Source organism: Typopeltis vanoorti, chromosome 5, assembly GCF_054136105.1.
Source record: "Typopeltis vanoorti isolate ZY-2024b chromosome 5, IOZ_Tvanoo_1.0, whole genome shotgun sequence".
Taxonomy (NCBI): domain Eukaryota; kingdom Metazoa; phylum Arthropoda; class Arachnida; order Uropygi; family Thelyphonidae; genus Typopeltis; species Typopeltis vanoorti.
This window is the reverse complement of record NC_143553.1, coordinates 57,366,796-57,388,761: the sequence shown is the minus strand read 5'-3', so window position 1 is coordinate 57,388,761 and position 21,966 is coordinate 57,366,796. Positions and strand designations below refer to the sequence as shown.

General features: G+C 35.1%; 1 protein-coding gene across 1 annotated transcript; it reads left to right on the top strand.

The window, feature by feature from the left end:
- The first annotated feature begins 203 nt into the window (after window positions 1-203).
- On the top strand, window positions 204-3,756 carry LOC150106439 (uncharacterized). Its single transcript, XM_090392996.1, has 4 exons — window positions 204-292; window positions 2,921-3,027; window positions 3,225-3,505; window positions 3,611-3,756. The coding sequence occupies exons 2-4, from the start codon at window positions 2,972-2,974 to the stop codon at window positions 3,754-3,756; spliced, it is 483 nt and encodes a 160-aa protein (XP_090249122.1). The 5' UTR covers window positions 204-292; window positions 2,921-2,971.
- The last annotated feature ends 18,210 nt before the right edge of the window (window positions 3,757-21,966 follow it).

Sequence of the window (21,966 nt, the reverse complement as noted above, 5' to 3'; positions counted from 1 at the left end):
TGAGAGTTCAGAGAATCTTGAAACCCATATGGGTTCCTAGTTACTTAAGCCATTGAATATTATAAGATCGCGTAATGTTGGCTCGAATAGGTACATTTAATTGATTGGACCAATGCTTTAGGTAGTCCATAGAAAGACTCCCTCGCTGACATTTCTCATAAAAAGGAAAGGGTTCAGGATACAAAAGTGGTGGAGCAGGTGTTCATAATCAGCTTTCGCTGGCTTAAAATAAGGAGCATATTTTTGTTGTAGATCTTCAACGGAAACCAGAAGTTGAGTTACGAAGTTGCAGGTAATTTTCATCATTTTTGTTGCACTTAAAGTGCTTTGCACCATTTTATTGACTTTAATGTCGAGGTTTGTTTTTACAGAATATGAAGAGTGAAATCAATTTATTCTCCTTTTAATGACAGTTGGCTGTCATTTAAAATTTTTGACTTTTCTGGGGGGGGGTATGGAATGTACAAATTTGGTTTAAACTTGTGTGGAACTTAACTAAAGTTAAAATGATAGAAAAGATAGCCATGTAAAGATGCGTTTATTCAACAACCGAAAGCACGTCGCTTGCATAGGTACGGCAGGTAATTTTTTTTTTTTATCTGAGAAATAGGTCCGACAAATTCCAATAAGAGATCCAAAGTACTAAATGTCGACAAATCCTACTGAATAAGAGTTAAGAAATATTATCGTTTTTGCCAATTTAAAAATGGTTTCTTTGGATCGAAAGTTGAACCGGACAGGCATAATTTAGCCTTCACCCTAAATAAATTTCAGTCGATCAGAGTGAATTTGTTATTTGAATCTTACTGAATAAGGTTCAAAGCTACTAATGACATTTTCACGTATATTTGATTCCTTTTAATGTTTTAATGAATCCACCATAAAGCAATGTTTTTATGATGAATTTTGCTAATGGACATAATTAGGATAATGTTGTCGATGAGTAAGATTCAATATTCATAGTGAATTCCTCTTCCAGAAGTCGTAAGACCTCTGTTTTTTTTCGGTTTGTTTTCTTGTATGTATTGTAGATAATATTAATTTTTCTTTTCTATGTTTATTCTATTAAATTCAGCTCCACACTTACTTGTACTTTAATCGTTTTTATATAGCAATTCTAACCTGGAAAAGTTGATTTTTAGTGCTCCCAGTTCAATACCTTTCTAGAGAGATACTCTAGAAAAGAAAGGACTTTGAAACACAAGATTTTTATTTTATTTATTTTTAATAAAACAAGGAGTTTAAATACCGATTTCAGAAATGTTCTTTTACAAATTCCGAACTTATGTTCTCTTCAAAGTAATGATATTTACTTATCAACTGCAAAATAATCCCTTCCCCTATTTGCGCGTAACAATCGTGTTTCCGAAACAAATGATGCGAGCAAAATTCTATTGTAATGAGGTAGTCTATGAAAAAGTCTCGAATCATAGTATTGCTTTGTTTTTAAATGATGCTGTAGTTGTGCATACAAAATATATTACAGAACACCCACCCACCCCTATATGTATATCTTTTTAACGCTTTTCATTCCTCCTTAGGCCGTAGGAGATATTCGCAATTTTCCTCTCCTATCATTCAGAGTTGAGTGCCATTTATTGTCAATAATGTTCGTCGTTGTCAGCACAGCGTGCTTGCTAATCAGAAATGTCTTATTTATTTGTACATCGACTTGTGTGTTCTGGTCGATTTAGTTTAGTCTTCAGATTAACTATCCCCGTTTCTTCTTGGTGGAAGAATTCTTATTTACATGAGACCAATATCGACTAACCGTGGCTAACGTAAAGCCCATGAGGAAAAAGAGTTCTACTCAGAGATTAGAATTGAATCTCTGACTTTTCAAAGATTACATATAAGATTCTGAATATATTCTAATGCTGACCGTTTTTCTGTCCTTATAAGTGATTGTGCTTCTATTTGTTCTCAAGATGTAATGACAATATTTCTCTATAATTTATTGGAATCAGAGTTGAAGACGAAAAAAACATTAACATGATATTGAAGATCATCAATTCAGTCCGATGAACGTAGATCCACTTCAAAAGGTTACATTATCCCAGGCCGAAACGTTCTGCGAATTATTTTTTTGAGAGCCTTAGGCTAATGTGATATTAGAAATTTCAGGGGACATCCTTTTCAAATTCTTATTAGTGGTATTTTTTAATGATTGGTTGTTCAATAATATTTTAAACTACACCAGTAGTGCTTGATCTCCTGCAATCATCATTTCATCTTGTATGTATTGTCTATTTGTGCTGGTAGAATGAATAATATAAAAGAAATATATTCTAAGGGTTCGGGCAGTTATCCTGGTGGCTGTGCGCTTCAATCAGTGTCCTAGGTTCGATTTCCATTGCTGATGTGAGGAGCCGAAGGATCTTCCATAGCCAAGTTAGCTGGTGTTGGGGGGTGGAGAGTAGGGTTTTTTTCTCCAGTACACGCTTGAGTTTTTCATCTCTCAAAGCAGGCAAACCGGCCTTGACAACTCAACACTATAGGATATACAATACACCGGGCGTAGGGCTGACTACCACATCCTGTGAACGCCCGAGGTCCGATGATTAATAAACCCTCGACACCGCAAGGTAAAAGAGGGTGTAAAGAAGATGAGATGAGTTTCTAAGGGTGCGATTTTTCCTCCTGCAGGTGTTAGCTAAGAGCAAAGCGACGGCTATCAGAACATTTGCAAAAAAGCTACATGGAAGAGCAACCTCTCAATTTAAGGGAAAGAATACATTATATAATAAATCCACAGTATTGTTCATTTTCACATAACTATTCAGGATTTAGCTAAAGAGTCAGAACAGATGTCAGTCTAAACTCTCTTTTGATGATTTAGATACCTTGGGTTTTTAAATAATAACCGCGTTCTTTGTAAAAAAAAAAAAAATAATAACCCTTTTTGAAAAACATTTTTCAGCCTTCGATCTTCGTATGGTTCAGATGATATTGTTATCATAGAGCAAGTGCGATGGATGTCAGGAAAAATGTCATATCCTATATGGAAGAGCAGCCTCCCGATTTAAGGTAAGAGTAAAGTTTATAATAAGTCCACCCATTGCTCATTTTCATATCAAGTATTTAAAATTTTGAGCAAAAATCTCGAAACAGATTTAAGTCTAAAATCTATCCTTTGATAATTTGAATTATAGAATGATGATTTGAAAGTACGGGTTGAATTGTAAATGTTATTCATACTAAACCCTTCGAAAAACATTTTTCAGCCTTCCATCTTCTTCATATGGTTCAATGAATGTTGTCGTCAAAGAACAAGATGCACCAAGCACAACGGACTGTCTTCCTCTCAAACTCTTCTTCAGAAAATGGCTATCACAGTCTAATAATCAAGAATCTTTATCGGTGGAAAAGAGCGTCATCGAGAGAGGAGAACGGGAAGATAACAACCAAGTCATCCCAGAAGAAAAGGAACAACACATAATGGAGGAAGGCATTCAGTTAAATGAAGAGATCCTAGTAGAAAACAAAGAAAATATCCCAGAAATAGGTAATTTTTAAGCACGTGCTTTTTTTCATGTCTTCAAATGGGGGGGAAAAAACGTTCTTAATGTAAAAAAAAAACATTTACTCATTTTTTTTTGTTTCTTTGTAGAGCATAAATCCGGTGAAAATATTTGTCCGGAATGTGGCAAATCTTTCAAAAGGCTTCAAGAGCACATAAAAGGGCATGAGAATAAAAATGCCGGACGATACTGCTGTGAAATCTGCAAAAAATCATTTAGCGCAATTCAAATCTGAAGACTCATATGAGAACTCACTACGGCATTAAGCCTTTTGAATGTTCAAAGTGCGAGAAAAAGTTCAGTCAATATTCCACTTTGACGAGACACATTCGCACACACAGCGATGAAAAACCCTTCCGGTGTGAGCAATGTGGTATTAGTTTCAACCAGCCTGACAATCTCAAGAGGCACTCGAAAACTTTGCATAAAAGTATCGCCAATTGAGGGGATCGTTGAATATCATGTGTGTTCTGTATTTAGTTAGATTTATTTTAATGTTTTATGTTTTTATTTTTATTATATTTATTGTATTTCTTTTAATATCTTGTTTTATCACCGGAATGTGTCATTTTCTTCTTGTAATAAAGTGTTTCTACATATATCTAAGGTGTAGCTTTCTTTCTTATAACTACCGAAAATTTATGGGATCGCCAATTTATTAAGCGATCTCCATATATATTGTCCGGAATATAAACACTTAACTCCCAGTAATAGTTAAAGCAAATGTGTGTCTGAGGGGAAAAGATTATTGCATTTTACCTAAATTTACGATTACTTTTCATTGTTTTTAGAAAAAGTATATTTTGATTTCAATGTTTTAAAAAAAATATTTTTTTGAAGCAAATATAAAAAGAATCCGTTGCTTAATTCAAAAAAAAATAATTGAATGAGATTGTAATATATTTTGTATCCGCTTTGCATTTGATTATGTATTATAAGGTTCAGTGGTTAAGATTGGCAAGATTAACTTCACTAGCTAATTTCATATGGAACCGGAATTCTGTCCAAATTAACTGAAATATGTATCTATCTATCTTTGAGCAGACTGAATTTCTTGTAACCATACTCAGTTTCTCTAATCTACACTTTTTCAGGAAATACAACATTGCGTAAGAGGTATAAATTGTGACATTAGCAGGGTTTTTTACTTTCGGATACAACGGAGGGGTATGCTTACCATACCTCGAAATATTGCATTTAGTAATAAATTATAAAGCTGCTTCCCCCCCCCCCCCCCCCTTAACCAAATGTTTATGTATATTTAAAGAAATTCGTAATGAGTCTGAACTGTCACATGCATGTCTTCGAACAAATTTTGGAGAAACACTGTTTTTTTTTTATTTAAAAAAATCATAAGAAATATCCTAACTCATCCTACTCGTCCATCCATCATATGAGGGCATCCCCTAACGGCAGTATTTCTGACTGTTAAGTTAATGTATGCTATTGAGTAAGCTATGGAGAATCGATAACAAATGCACAATATTACTTTAAAAAAATTAAAGCAGTATGATTTTTTTAATGAAACGGTAATTTAAGATATATTATTCACAAATTTAGAAAAAAATATAATTAATTTTTTTCCAATAAAAACAATGTACTATGTGTCCTTGTTCATTCCCCCACCCCTTGTAAATAGGTTGTACCTTGTACCCATTTACTCAAGAAGTTGTTTTGGCTGCCGTTACAGGTAAAAAATCTAATGAATTTACACTGATGTTAAAATTAAAATTTGGCCATTTTCCATTAATTACCAGATTAGTGATAGAGTTCTAAATACAGTAAGTATAACCACGCTCTTTCTTTCAATGGACAAATAGAGGGACCATGCAAAATTTAATGAGAATACGTACTAACTTATTTTTTATTATTAATCCCATATCCAGAGAGGTCGCTGACCTATAGCACATCAGCGCCGTGCGTTGGGTGAAGATGAGAAGTTTTTAATAAAGAATTGTAGGTTTTACTTCGAGAATATTTCTTGCTGTTCCAGAGGGCAGAATAAAAAAGAATGAATAGAAGCAGGCTTGGCGTGTTTTGTAATAACAAAGTAAAGGAGTGCTGGGCAGCTGGTGCACTAATATTTACAGATCCAACATGAAATGGAGGAATGATGGTTGCCGATTCACTGGAGCAGTGACCACAAGTACTTGTATAGTAGACGCAGTACTGAGGCACTTCTTCAGTGAGATAGTGGAAGGAATATGTAAGAGAGGGAACTTCTATGAGCCTACTTGCTCATCTGTAGATGGCGTCAAAGAATTTAAGGGAAGTTGTAGACTCGCCGCCCTAAACAGGAGAGTAGTATTATAAACATTGCCGGATTTGGAAGTTGTATAGCGAAGAGTCGATTGGGTGTAAAACAGGCTTTTGAACGAAAGGGAATGACAATTTTCTTGTATGACGAGGAGACCATTGATGTGATGTGTTTATGTCAGGTTTATCGACCGGAGGAAAAGAACTTTGTTAGTTCGAAATCCGATTGAACGAAATCTGAATTTAAGAGGCCTGTCTGTTAACTGCTTGCTCTTCCGGAGCGGCTGATTAATTTGTAGAGGGGAAAAGGACTGGAAAGCAAAACAAATCACTATAAGATATCGTCCTGCAGTTAAAGACTTAAAAAAAAAAGATTCAAACCAATGAAAGCTTTTTCAACCAAAGTGCTTCCATAATACAGCCAGCCATGAGAAGATTGTCCTTCCGGAGAGAGGGGGGGGGGTTCTACTCTGTAGTAAACCACTGAAAAGTCAGTGTGAAATCAGTTTGACAATTGCTCATAGCTCCTGATATATGAACGAAAATGTTCAATTAATTATTTGGAAGGTTCTAATGCGTATATACGTTTATCCAATCGAACACCGCGTGAAATTAGAGTAACAAATTATGGATGGCAATGGCTGACCGTGGACCAAAGGCCAGATCATTACAGTACTAGCAAAAACTGAAAATGATATTGTTCGTATCAGGAATTGTTTCAAGTCTAGTTTTTCAGATGGAAGTAAAGCACTTATGCTTTGAAGTTTCTTTGTGTGTGCAAAGTTAAAATGTTGCATGGCCATATGATTTTTAAGACTCTCTTGCTAAAATGTTGTACTGGAATGTGTAACATACTGTATTTCTCTGTTCGGAGAAATACAGTATGTTACACAAGTATCGCTTCCTTGGCCGACTTTGTTTGTAATAATCTTTCATTTCTTAATTTTAAATAAAACTACAAAAATATTCATAATAAAAACTTTCCTGCACCAACATGGTGTTATAAAATACATATTTTTAATAACTGAATCATTCTTTACAAGAAGCTGTATGGACATAAAAATGTGAAGGAATCACAAATGTAATAACAAATGAAATTGTTTGGAAATGACAGAATCCATACCGCATTTTATTTATCTTTTAGTAAAGTTAACTAGGTATTGCGGTATGGATTCTGTCATTTCCAAACAATTTCATTTGTTATTACAATTATGTTAATACAATTTCGAACAGTGAATCGGAATGAGATGAGTAGAGGCGAAGTTTGGTTTTTGTGTTCTGAAAACAGTCTTGAGATTTCAAAATGCAAATATTTTACTACTTCTTTTCTCCCCCTCCCCATCTCGATTAAGTTTGGTGACATAACCAATCATCACTTATTTACTCCAAAGCGAAGTTAATGTATTATAAATATTCGAGTAATTATGATATTGTTATATTTATTAAGTCTTCAGAATACAAATTATGGAGAAACATTCCATTGCGTTGCATTTTTTATGAAGAATAATTTTCAAATTCAAACAATTTAATGGAAAAATTCGTAAACTAGAGAAACAACAAACGATTTTCATGCTCCGAGCACCTAGTCAAGCTTATTAGTCTTTCTGGTTACTGCACGTTTCTCTCTCCTCCCCCCCTTTGTAAACAGGGTTGCAAGGAGGGAGGGGAAACGACTGGTTTAGCGCTAGTGGTAAAATGTTTACTTTTTCTCCCCATTCCATATAAAATTTGACGCATTTTTTGAAATTTTTTTCATTGATTACCTGAGTCTGAAAAGAAAACCAGAAGGGGTAAAAAATGTTGGATCTAAACACAGTTGCTAATTATCACTGGTCGAATGAAGAACCAAGCCGAATTTAGTCCATATGTGCAAATTTGAACAAATAAACATTTACTTTTGTATTGTACATTGGAGGTTATCAGGGCAATTAAAAAATTCATACTTTCAAGTGCTACGGAACGTATGAAACTTGCAAAGCGGAAGCAATTAAGTTAGTTGATCTTATAAGATACGAGATAAGGAGGATTCTTAATGGTCTTAGTGAAACGTTTTACGCTGGGAAGGGACAAGAAACAATTCATTAGAAAAACAAAACGACTACGAGACCTCTTTATTTTTTTAAGGGCGGGGGAATTCGAGAATGGCAGGAAGCATAACTTATTCGTTATGAAATCGATTAACTTAACTGCATTTAAAATTATAAAAGTTTCTTTGTTATCCTAGAGGAGACTAAAAAAAAAAGGAATTTTCAACCCAAATGCTTGCATAGTCATACGAAGATACAACCTGTCCTATGGATAGGGTGGGATATCAAAACAGTACTAACGCCACGCCACTAAAAAGCATGAGGGTGTATTTTGATTGCAGAAAAGTTCTTAAACCATTTAAGTGAATAGATGACGTACTCTTCTCGGAAAGTAGTGAACGAACACCATTATGGGCAAGTTTGTTAAATCTGATACGCGATAAAAATATAAACTAGCCTATTATCTGGAAGGAAATTGACTAAAGTTGTGAAATATTGTTACACGTCTTTACTATCTGGTGAGTTCAATTATTTGAAGTGCCAACTGGAGCTGAGAATGCTTATAAATCCAATATTTTTATGCCTGCTTTCTTATGACGGTTTTTTTTTCTCGAAACGACAAACGCTTCCTACGAGGATTAAGTTTCCTTCCAATAAAAAAAAATACAACAGTTAGCATAATAATACCAGTTAACTATGTTTTCCGCGTACAATTAGCATAACATGATAAATCATACATATACAGCTAAGGTGTATGCTAGTTGAAAATTCTTCTGCTTACAGAAATGGACTAGAAACATATTCTCTGGTTGCAAGATTGTAATGCAAATACTCAAACTGCGGACAGAACTGACTGAAAATTATGGCGGTACTAAAGGATAACAAAAACCGAGAAAAGTGTTTAATATTATTGAAGAATAGGATTTAATTTATAATCTAACAGTTAATTTGCTTACAGGTAATTATATGCACAAACTTAAAGTAAATATTATGAATCCCCGGAGTACACAACGCATAAGTTATCACCGTCTTAATTGGCGTCCTTCATTTAACTGACGTTTTGTAACATGCAGAAATTAAGTACTTTTCCAAATCAAGTCATTTTTTAAAGCAAACTTTGTGAGCTGTATAATTTAGTCAGAACCCCTTCTGTAGCAAATGGTTCAATACAAATTATACCATTCTTACAGATTGTGTATTTAGTTAGTTCACACTATTTCAGTTCCATATTGACTATCAGTTGTACAGTGTAACTAATGTGCTATTATGAATACAAAAATAGCGCATAATCGCTGCTGATAGAAAATGTATCTTAAATTTGTTAAAATAATAAATGGCACTGGTACATAATGATCTTTGATGCAGATTAATCCTTCAAAGCTCAAGTAACCTTTTGGGAAAAGGGTAGAACCGAACAGTGTATTTTGCATTCATTTAATAAATGCGATGTAGCAGTTGGTTATTGTAATTTCTATTATTTACTTTCCTGTCTGCTCTACTGTCTGTTCAGAAAGCTTTCACAGCTTAGGTTTTATGATTATCTTAAATTTTTTTGAGGCAGAACGATGAAATGTCAATCTGCGCCGTGAATTGTAACGCCTGATTGTGGCGAGTCGTGTATGTGATGAATCTGTTGTTACTCTAAATAGACTGCCATTTATGCTATTCCTCTCCATTGACCATTGTTAACATTTGTTTTTCTCTCTCTCATATACAGTAATCTCCAGTTTTTATACTCAGTCGTCGAGGACAAGACATTTCTATTTGGTGGGTTAGAATGTTTCAGATTCACGTCAGTGATAGTGCATTAATATCAAAGATCAACATTGTTTATTGAAATAATGAAGTTTAAGTTTGTAAACGTTTACTGTAAACAAATACAGTCATACCTCGACTTACGGCCGGGAACTGTTCCATCCGGCAGGACGTAAGTCGATACATTAAATCAATAGGGGTTGGAGACTTAACCCTAATAAGTATACTGCAATTTTAATTTTTAAACCTTATTATAAAACTGTACCGTGTATTACTGCCACTATAAAACAGGAGAATAATCATACAAATCTTCCTACACAAACACTTCATTACCTTCCCTGTGTGAAGGACCAGGTTGTCGCTCCTCTGGTGCAGCCTTTGTTTTTATGATGAAAATGTCCAATGTGCTTTGCTTATTCCTCTTCTTTTCATCATAAATTTGTTCATAGCAAGCAAACGCATAATGAGCTTTTATTTCTATTATTAAGTAGCATTCAACATTGGGGTCCATGTCTTCAGCCACTTTGAGAACATCGCTAACTGCAAAGAACATTTCTGCAAGACCCTTCACTGTACATTGTTTAACTACCTCTTCCTTTTTTCGGATTTCCTCTTCTAAAACAGTTGTTCCTCCAGTTCGACCAATCCTTCATTGGTCAACTCTTCGGGGGGGGTGACTTTCTATTAGTTGAATTATGTCGTCATTCACTTCTCGATTCAGATTGTTTGCTAAGCTCACTATTACAAACTTCCAAAATCATGCACCAACCTTTTTAATGTTTTTCCATATGCCGCTCATACATTGAGAGGTTACTTCGTCCCAGGCCACAGCAATATTTTTTAATAGCATGATAAATATTGAATGCGTTCCAGAATTACATGAGAGTTTGGTCATTTCCTTCAGTAACAGAAATGGCTGGTGAAAAGTTCTCCGTAGATAAGTCTTAATCACTGCAAGAACTCCCTGATCCATGGAGTGGATCAATGAAGTAGTGTTTGGAGGGAGAAACATGACCTTGAAGTTGATGAAGATCACCACGTTAAGACGGATGACCTGGAGCATTATTCAGAATTAATAAAATTTTAAATTCTACATTTTCTTTCACATAATAGCTTTCTATTTCACTCGCATAACAGTTGATTAAGGCATCCTCAAAGAATGTTTAAGTCCTCCACGACTTCTTATTGTTCCCATAATGAACTGGGAGTATGCTTCCTAATGTTTCTGAAGATTCGTGGATTCTCACTGTGCCATATCATAAATGGTTTAATTTATATTCAGCACACATTACCCATAACAGAATCGTAATACGGGCATTAAGAGCTTTAAACGTATATATAAATTGTAGCTTTGTGTGGATGAATCTCCGCTCGGGCATTTTTTTTACCGAAACAAGGACGTCTCATCCATATTAAATATTTGCTGGGGAAAATAATTTTCTCCGTAATAATTTTATCCAAATTTTTTAAAAAACTCCTTGGCAGCCTTCGAAGCACTTGCAGATTCCTATACATATTCACATTATGAGCGCAAAACGCTTCTTGAATTTCATGAACCAACCGGAAGAGACGTTGAATTCATAGTCATAATCGGGCCCTGCTTTCTCCTTCAACATATTGAAGAGACTTAGTGCCTTTAGCGGTTATGGTCACAGCGCTAAGGGGAAATCGCTTTTGGTTCAGGTCCTCTATGCATGAGGCAAATAATTTCTCCATATCACCGATAGAACATTCTTTGCTTCGTCACTCTCGTTTTTTTCTTGTGATTCTTCACTAAGCTTTTTAATTGGGCATACAGGGGTGATGCCAGACAAAATATCGCGAAATGTTTAACGATAAATACACAAATAACCCATTTCTCAAACACAAAATCAACAGAGGAACGGTTGAAGACACGTGCCGACTGACGAGGGGAGGTTGCCGCTGTTAAAAACGCTGTTGCCACTGTGCATGCTTGACCTTACGCACGCTTGCGTCTTGTTCGAGTATAACTGAAAATGTTATTTTATTCCCTTATGGGATCACGGACCTATCTTCGAAAGCACGAAACTTAACAATTGATACTTTTTTTATTTTTTTTTTTAAGGATGTACGATCTTCATATTCTCTATCATGCAGAAAGAATTAAATTATTACCATTCTAGGAATTTTAAAGTATGATCTGAATAAAATCTTTGAAAATCTGAATAAAAATCTCAAATACAATTCTAACAGACATCAAATATACTATACAAAACAAATTGCATATTATTCAGCAGGAAGTTCAGTAGTTTCACTTGATTGTACAGGAACTTCCTTATCCCCTTCATTTCTATTTCTTGCTCGTTACTCAGATTCAAAGCAAAACTCAGTGACCTTTAAAAAGCTTCGGGTTGTTGGAGAAAACTTCAGGAAGTCTGTTTCAGAGGGCAACTGTAGACGGAAGAGGGGAAACCGGTTCTGTATGTTTGCATTTGCACAGTAAAAGTATTAATACAAAGCTTGCACGTTGTAATCGTATACGAATATTACTATACACAATATGCAAATGTTATTTCCATGCAACTCCGTACGATTGCAATATATGGTACGCATATTTACTACTAAAATACATATTTTTAAGCAGCCTTTTATCCCATGACATTTCCGATAATACTAACCGTATATTTGCATTAATAAATGCTGGCACACGTAAACCTACGAGAATTTCATTCTGCATATTATATTATACGGTTTGTTTTTAAAGAAAAAATTTAGCAAATCGATTGGGAGATTTCTGCAGTCATGATAAGTGATAATTGAAATAATTAACTAATACTCAGCATTAAAAATCAGCAATTTTGATGCAGAGGATTTTGCGTATTGTCATAAACAGCTGTTATTCTATGACGTGTATTATGCACTGGTATATTTAAATTCCTGTGACCAAATTGAGGATATTAATACATGCGTTGAGCAGAGTATGATAATACAACACCTTGACGGGCTCGTTTATCTCTATAACCTGCTCTGATTTATGTCTATTGCGAGGAAATTCTTGAACTGTATGCAGTGTTCCTCTGCTACTAATTAGGTATAATTGTCAGCCATGCCATGGCTAAGTTGCAGAAGCTTAATTAAGGTTAGGGGATTTGTTTTTATCTAGATCATTTTCAGTAATATCTTCCAATAACGTGAAGCTTTGTTTTCTGGAAGCCCGTATTGATTTTGAGATGAATTTCTGCAAGTAGTCCTAACCTTGTGTGCTTTTACTTTTTCAAGAATTTTGGAAATGACCGACGCATTAGCTATTGACCTGTAGTTCTCAATGTTACTTTTCTTTGTAATTATCTGTTGAGTGATGATACCAGTGTTGAAAATCACTTCACGTTCCAGAAAAATAAGACTGAATTGTTCAAAGTTAAATTATTTTTTGTCTATACCTGAAGTGGTCTTTGATTTCAGTTGCGAGATCGTCTTGTGGTTCCACTTTAGTTCATGGGTTTACTGTTAAGTTTTGGATGTTAATTGTGTTGATCAATGGGGAATAAATTTCGAAGTACAGTTGAATCATTATGTTAGTCCTAACTCATGGATCGAGTCAGCAATAAAATATTGGATGTTTGCGTTATCAGAATTTGCTTGCTTCACATTGATGCTATTCAGTGAATGTTTTTGCGAACGTTTGTATAATGAGTGCAAATTCAGTATTATAGGTTGACTTTTTATGCAATATCATATACCGGCAGTTTAGCTATAGAGCTGTAGTTCTCGTATATTGTTTATCCCAATGTTTTTGTATACCCTTTCGTTACCACTTTGCTTTATTTTTATAAATTTCTGTAAACAAAAATGGGAAGCTGTCGTATAAAGTTACTGAATCATATAAATAGCTTGTTTCAGTTTATTTTAGAGGGCTATCTCTGTGATGCCATGTAATCCATACTGCAGTATAGTTTGTTTGGTGGCGTTTGCAACGTGTAGGTGAGAACAATTGTATTAAGTTCCAGTACAGTGTTCCGCGATTTCGTTTATTAGAGATAATGTATTGAACAGCTCGTATGTGATATTTGCGTGATTGCGTTAGCGAATCAGTCAGTATCGTTCATAGTATTTATGTTGTACAGACTTCGATCAAGTAGTGTTAGTGGTTGAAGAGGCATCGTCAAGGATGTTAATGACTAATTGAATGGTAAATTTAATGATAAATATGATATATTTTATTTATGTAAAAGAGGATGCTTCTCATAGTGTATTTATGCTTTTGGTTTTTTTTCAAAAGATACACAGAAACAATGAATTTTTATTGCAAAAAAATAATACATTGCAAACACTTTCATAAGGTCTAGGCAACATCGAGTAGTTATATAGCTATACAGAAGAAGAATTTCAGTCAGCCAAATACTGAACTTAATATGATGTGCTAAATACGTCATCCATTACTCAGTTTAAAGAACGAGTGAAAAGATAATCCCAAGAAAGAAGACATCACCTGCTTTATTGGGCTGATCAATGTCCTATATTTGGATGACACATAAATCAATATAAACGAGCAAAAGCGAATGAATTTCAACTTCATTAATACTAAACTGCCATTTTAAAAAAAAAAATCCACTTTGCGAAAAATTGACGTATCGTAGGCTAAATAATAACTTCTTGTTTTGACTTTTTGGAAAACATGAAACTGTTCTGCTTGAACTGAAGCAATTCAGTTCAAGATTTGCCGCCTAACTTTTATTACCCAAAAGAAATCTAGCGTACAACAATCAATTCTATGGTGATGCATGGAATCAAAGCAAATTACACTCAGATTTATTTACTTCTAAGTGAAGGAATCAATTTGGATATAATTCTAATATACACCATATTTTATGTATGGCAGTTACGTTCTTAAAGAGAATTCTTAAAATTTTAGAATCTTCAAAATGGATACCCAGGTAAACGGAATCACGAGAACTGGGGGGAGGGGAGGGGAGGAGGTGATAATCTAGAGAACGAGTTCCAAGAACTGGAACAAAATTAGGTGTAAAGTAATTTTATCGTTAAATCAAATTATTTCCCCACAGGTCGTAGGATATTAACAAGGTAGCAAACTACCTCTTATCACAGAAGCTGAGTGCCTTTCTACAGCATACTAGATACGAAGAGATGTCAAATTCATTTTTTACGTTATCTAAATGTTCTAGGATCGATTTACCAAACGTTCGGGATTAAATATTTGCATTTCTTAATGGAAAAATTACCTATTGGGCAGAGACAATGACTGACTGTCTTTGTCTCTTTAATGGATACGCCATTAAAAAGATCTACAGAGATTAGATTCGACCTTATAATGGGTCATCAGGACTACAGACAGAAATGTTAAGACAAATACATACGTGCATTCCATGTACCAAAGTTCGGAATTTCTAAAACCCATGTGGTAGTTCAAAATGTAATGACTAGCGAGGGCATTTCAATGGCTTTAGGTCAGTGGACATCAAATAAAACTTAATTGAAATCCTAATTTCGATTTAATTAGTCAGCAATTCACTCCAAGAAGCCCTCTATCTGTGGACTCGTTGTTCTAATTTGTGTATGTTTATTGAATTTATGGTTAATCTTGTGATTTTGTACATATTGTATAGAAATAATCATCCAAAAGTCCTTAATTGGATGTTTGAGGTAGTGGATTTTTGCGTTCGTGTGACAAGAAACTTTAAATTCCAAGGTGGACTCCATCTTTCTTGAAGGTCATGTATTTTTGAGTTTAACACCAACAGTGAAATTTAACCCAACGCTTCATTTTGTTATGCAATTAAAACATTTCTTCCTTTCATGTTACATATAAAGGGGTCGCAGCCATCTTCCAAATTCAGCGATCGAATACCGATATTTTAAGCAATAATAGCTTTGGGGGATCATTTAGCAATTTTTTCTTTTTAAAATATACCAGGAAGTCACACACACGTTGAAATGGATAATTTTTCATTGTTTCAAAAGCTTGGTTCTCACCTCTTTGTGTTATTTTCCCCAGAGCCTTTCCCTACGCCATTGTTTTTCCTGACATAAGGAGAAAAGTTCATTCATAAAACACGCATTGCCTAGTGCAGTGTTTCTCAACCTGTGGTCCGCGGACCGCAGGTGGTCCACCACGGTGGGACAGGTGGTCCGCAGGCAGACTTAAATAAATTAAATAAATATATATTTTTTAATTATCCAAACAAAACAAATTAAATTGAATAAGTAAGTAAAAATTATTGAAATTAAATGGAGATTATACCCGACAACCGACAAATAACGTCAGAATTTTCAAAGGCAGAAGCAATAAAACTATATTGTTGTTCACTTCACCCCTCTTTTATTATTCGTCATTTTATTGATTCCACCTTCTTGCTGTTTTGTCAGATTTGAAATTAACATGTGTTATCCACATTTCAACGAATTTCTTGTTATTTATTCATTTTTATTATTGAAGGTTTCCTTCCTTCAACCAAGGCTCAGTATATGTCCTGAGTTAACCCCAGTATTTATATATTTTTCAAAAACGATTTTTAATAATAGAAATGTGGCTTAGAACTAGGACTTTGGAAAAAAAAGAGCAAATGAAATAGGTGATACTAAACCTAATTGCGATACACGTGTTGTAACGGCGAGTAAATCAGATATTATAATCTGATATAAGTAGAAGAACAAGAAGTTCAAAGAAAAAATACAGTAGAAAATATAACAGTTCATATTTGGAATTCACGTTTACTTGGTGTGGAGATGAAAGTGAACAGAAACCTCAATGTGTTTTGTGTTATGAAGTGTTGTCGAACGAGTGCATTAAACCTGCGAAACTCCGATGACATTTAGAAATTAAACATTGTGATGTGAAACATAAGGCAATTGATTTTTGCAGCGACGCTTAGGGACATTAAATCATAGGAAAGATATAGTTTTGGCCATTGGTTCCATTAATAGCAAGGCACTGGAAGCATCCTATCTCTTAAGTTTGCGCATAGCGAAAACAGGGAAACATCATTCTATCGGGGAAAATTTGCTACTTCCAGCTATAAAGGATGTGGTAAAAACTATGTTTGACAACAAGTTACTAAGAGATGTTGATTTGTTTCCTCTTTCAAATGACACTGTCGGTCGCAGAATTAATGATATGGCAGGTGACGTAGAATCTCAGTTAATCGAAAGAGTTAAAGAAGAGCTCTTATTATGCGTTATAAATTGACAAGATGTTACAAATGATGCGCTGTTAATATGCTACGTAAGATATGCGCATGATAACAACATTCATGATGATATTCTGTTTTGTAGAACTTTGCCATCCCGAACAACTGGAGAAGAAATATTTCACACTCTCAATAATTAAATAATACACAAAGGGATTATAGCCTTCTGTTCGGATGGAGCTCGGACGCTTACAGACAAGCATAGTGGGGTTGTTTCTATGGTCCGGGTTTGAATTGGATACCATACATGGGGAAGAGTTAGCCTCCAAAGGAATGCCACCAGAATTTAAAACTGTAAAATACAACCTGTAAAGCTAGTTAATTGTATTAAAGCTCGACCTTTAAATAACAGGTTATTTTCAGTACTCTGCGATGAAATGGGCAGTGAATATATACAACTTTTGCTTCATTCTGAAATTTGCTGGCTTTCCAGTGGAAAAGTACAAAAATGGTTATTTCAATCAGGGCACAGAGTTATATTGTTTTTAAATGAACGTAATTCTGATTTTGCATCACTCCTTGTTGACGAAGCATGGTTATCAACTATCCTATCTTTCAGACATTTTTCTTAAATTAAATGAACTAAATCTCTCCCTTCAGGGAAATTCTTTAACTGTTCTTGACACGTACGACAAAATAAAAGCATTCGAGAAAAAAACTGGTTTTATAGATTAATTAAATAAAAGACCGATTTGCACTTTTCCAACATTGGAATCCTTTTTAGTGGAAAATGATAATTTTGTTGATTCTGAGTTTCTAGAAAGGGTTTGTGACCACCTGAAAAATCTGAAACGGAATTTTGAAACATATTTTCCGAATAACTTTTATAATAAATTTCTTAGGGTTCGCGATTCATTTCAGGCTTTTAGTCAAGAGAACGACCTTTCGTTATCGAAAAAAGAACAGTTAATTGAGCTTTCAAGTGACAGTGCTTAAAATGCAATTCCGTGATCTTGGTTTGGCTCGATTTTGGATCCTGCCTTCAGTGAGAAGTGAATTTCCAGAATTATCTGAAGAAGAATTGAAAATCGTTCTGCAGTTTTCTAAAACCTATCTTTGTGAGAAAGGATTTTCATCGCTCCTTCAAATAAAAACACACATACAGACTTCGTTTTAGTGTGTGTGCCTATCTTCGACTGAAGTTGACCAATATTGAGCCAGATATCCAGCAACTCTGCAAAGGCCGAGAAGCTCAACCATCTCATTAAAAGTAACTAGTGACATAATTATATTATTATTTATTTGATACACTTTTAATCGTTTACTTCCAATTTAATTAATTATGTTTCATATGTATTCAAAACATGCATTTAGATTTATTATGTTATAAATGCACAATTTTTTGGAAATGTTGGTAATTCCCATTGCTTTTTAAAAAAAATTACAAAAAGTCAAAACGACATATAGGGAAATAAATTAAGAACTGTTTATTTTAGAAGTAAAACTTTAATTCCAACATTCTAAAATGTTATTTTTCTTGCTCTTCTGTTCGTAAAATCGTCGATGACATTGTCGAAGTGTATTTCATCACTCAGTTGCTGTTTTATAGACAGTATGGCAAGATTTCTTAAACGCCAAAAAAGTGCCACCCGGAGCGTATCCCTCCTCCAGCTACGCCTCTGTAATTTATTATTATTATTATTCCTGATACCTCCAAGGAGTCCGAAGATTCATCGCGGGAGGACACAACTGTCTCAACCACTACACCGAACCTCTACTATGAATCATCTCCATCAACGCCATCTACCGCCCACCTCCACCACCACAATTAGTATTTTTTTGTCTGCAAATTGCGTGTGTTCTGAAGGGCCGATTTGTCTGTATGCTGGATGAAAAACCCGAGTTTCCGGAGAAAAAACCCTGCTACCTCCGTATCAGATCAACTAACTTAATTTAGTGGTCCGTAGAATTCTTTTAGGCATTTTACTGGTCCTTGGGCTTAGAAAGGTTGAGAAACGATGGCCTAGTGTATTTTATCGTAATCATTTTCTGGTTTGTGTTGCTCAAAAGGTGCCTCAGATAATATTACGACAATCTAACACAAGTATCATGTCATAAGTTTTCCCCGTCGAGTTTCTTCCAAGCTATTTTCTAGGTTCTGATTTGAAAGCTTACATTTCCCTTCTCTAGTTCGCTAATGTCTTCGTTCCCCTTCGAAGTAACCAAACCACTTATGACTAGATTTTGCTTGTACATTTCTTAATGCTAATAATACCAAGTTCTTTCCTAATCTTAAATGGAAATAATGCCTTGTGTTCACTTCCCTATTAGTCTGAATCCACTATATTTCTCCTCTACCTTTCAAGATCTATGAATTAAAATGTATTGCCCAATATTACATATACGACTATATATCTTAATTGCATAGTCTTTTGGCTCATTTTCTTTGTTCCATATTTTTCGATTTTGCTTCCCACTAACAGATTTACTGATGGTATTATTATTTCGATTTTTCGTTTGCAGTCTTCAATTAGAAAACATGTGCTAAATAATAAAAATTCTACCGATTCAGTACCAAATCTAGTGTATGTTTTCTGTTTGTTTTATTTTATTACCTTCCCAGAATTAGATTTTCTCCTTCCTGTGGTTTGGATGACATTGTCAATGAGCAACATTCGTAAGAACGTGTTGTCTTTCTCCCAAGTAAACCTTGAAAAATGTATTAATTTAATGAGGTAGAGTTCATTCTTGCCGTCAAAAACAGTTGATCACGAGATCAGAATATAACAAATGGCTATCCCGGTAACTAACAAAGGAAATATTCTAGTAATGGGTAATTCTTTTTTATCTGAAAATAAAAGAAAGGTGTCCTCAAAAATTAAGTTATGTTGCCGTAACAGTCGAAATTCAGCTCAAATATTGTTCCGAATCTCACAAAATTTATCATAATCGAAAATGACTTCGAGATCTCGTACAAAGGATACGCAAACAAAAATGTCAATAGACCGTATGATATGTGTAACAAATCCTTCGCGCAGAGTTCTAGCCTAAAGACCGAAGAAAGAATTCACAAAGGAGATAAAAGCCTTTTCAGTATTCGACATACAGGCAGGATATTCAAGAAACATTCCACGTAGACAAAAACGCATTCGGGCAAGTGCGTGAAATGCGATGTGCATTTCCGTCAAAGTAACAATCTGAAGGGGGGGGGGGCACGCACAGAAATTAGGAGTATTAATGAACCGATCGTTAAATGCCGTATTAATATACTCCCCCCCCCTTGATGCAATCGAAACCAAGGTTTTACCAACCGAAGTGTCTAATATAGTCAAAAAGATGTTTTCCGAGGGGAGGAAAACCTCGTGAAGAGCCACTGAAATGTCAGGTGCGAATTGCACTTCAGCCATTGCAGTTAGCACGAATTTAAAAGATTAGCATGTTATAACAATTACCGAAAAAAACATAAAATATTTGCATCTGTGTTAATGCTTTATTTGGGGAAATAAAGTTAGTAATGAACAGCAAGAACAAAACAAGGTCCACAAGTGTGATTGACGAGAAAGAACTGGGAAGAATGGGATAGGTTTGGGTGTGACTAATAAACGTTCAATGAACTCGCGACTTCATTATACAAACACTAGTTGATTGCACATCCAAAAAATCTTCATAGAGAGGATGTATCACCGGATGTGATAAATCTGCCAATTTTCTAACTTGCTTACTAAAGACGAGAAGTGGCTTCAAAAATTTCCTTATTTTGTCTTGTGCAAATTTTCCGGATCAATTAATTTTATTTCACCCATGGCGCTAACGGAATTATGACACTAAATCTTGCACTAATCAAGAACCCAAGAGATATTAGTTACAAATACGGAGGAAAAGATCCTCTCCCGTATAATTAAGAGATTCAAGTGGGAATGAAATATTCAAAGTCCCCGAGTGTATGGCATTCCGGGCCGAATGATAAAATTCAATATGTTCCTCCATTAGAGATCATCTAGTAAACAAGTATCGTATCCAACTGCACTGCTTTTAATAGTATGAATTGCGCATTTAAGAATGGAGAGAAGATGTTCTTTTCGTCTATCCTTTGGAAAGTGTTTTTAAAAATACTATTGTGATGGATTTTTATTTGACCCAATTAGCATCAGAAAAGTGGTCATGATGCCCTCTGTCCTTTTTGCATTAACCATTAACATTACCGATAGGATGGGTGAAGCACTAGTGCTTTTCATATTCTCCTTTATCTGTAATGAGAGTTGTTTGGGAATGGGAGGTTTGTGAGCAGTTAAGCTCGCCCTCTGAGGACAGTTTTGTTAGCTATGATCAGTTGAGAGAAGAATAGCCTTCAGTCTTTTGTGTTTGTAGTAATCAGTCTCATTGTAATTGACAGCTTGTACGATTAGTGGGTTTGAATGTGAACTTGACTTCATGAAGAAGTTTTCTGCAAGATTACGAAGAAAGGAGGAAATGTATGGAATGCCGGTTTCTTGTGAATCTCTGAATTTCTGATGAACCACGGTGCATCCAGAATCATCCTAAGGCATTTGTTTTGGATTCTCTGCAATTTCTAAATGCTTGATCTTGAAGTGTGACTCCATGCTGGTGAGGCGTAGGTAATGACTGGATGTATTACCATCCGGTAAAGAAGCAATTTATTATGTAGGTTCAATTTGCTCTTGCGGTTGATCAATGGGTAGAGCTGTGCTATTACTTTGGAAGATTTGGAGCCAATGAGATTGATGTGCTTGTTAAAAAGGAGTTTCTTATACATTAATACCCCAAGATATTTGGTCTCTGATTGCCATGGGATCTTATGACCAGAGAGCAGGATGTCTTCTTTATTGCAGACCTTTCTTCTTGAAAAACAACATGGCTGAGCTTTTGAGGGGGTTCACTTGAATCCACCAGTTGGTGAATCAGTTTGCTAGCTCATTGATACTTCCTTGGAGTCTAGTGATTGCTAGGCGAGAGCTGAGCGATCTAGCTAGAATAGCGGTGTCGTCGGCATAAAGGGCCGTAGTAGTTGTTCTTGAATTGAGAGGAATATCTGCCATGTAAGTTGTGAAAAGTATTGGGGGCCAGAAGAGAACCCTGAGGTACTCCCGCCAGAATTTTGCGCCTTGATAACTGTCCTTTTTGGACTGGTACTAGAGCTGTTTATGTATGTGTTACCGCTAAAGTGCAGAAATCAGTTATTCTGCAGATTATCTAGGTATTGTGCAGATTAACTAGGGTGATCCATTAACGTGCGGAAAATTGTTTTTCTCAAATTATCTAGGTAATCTGCACATTACCTAC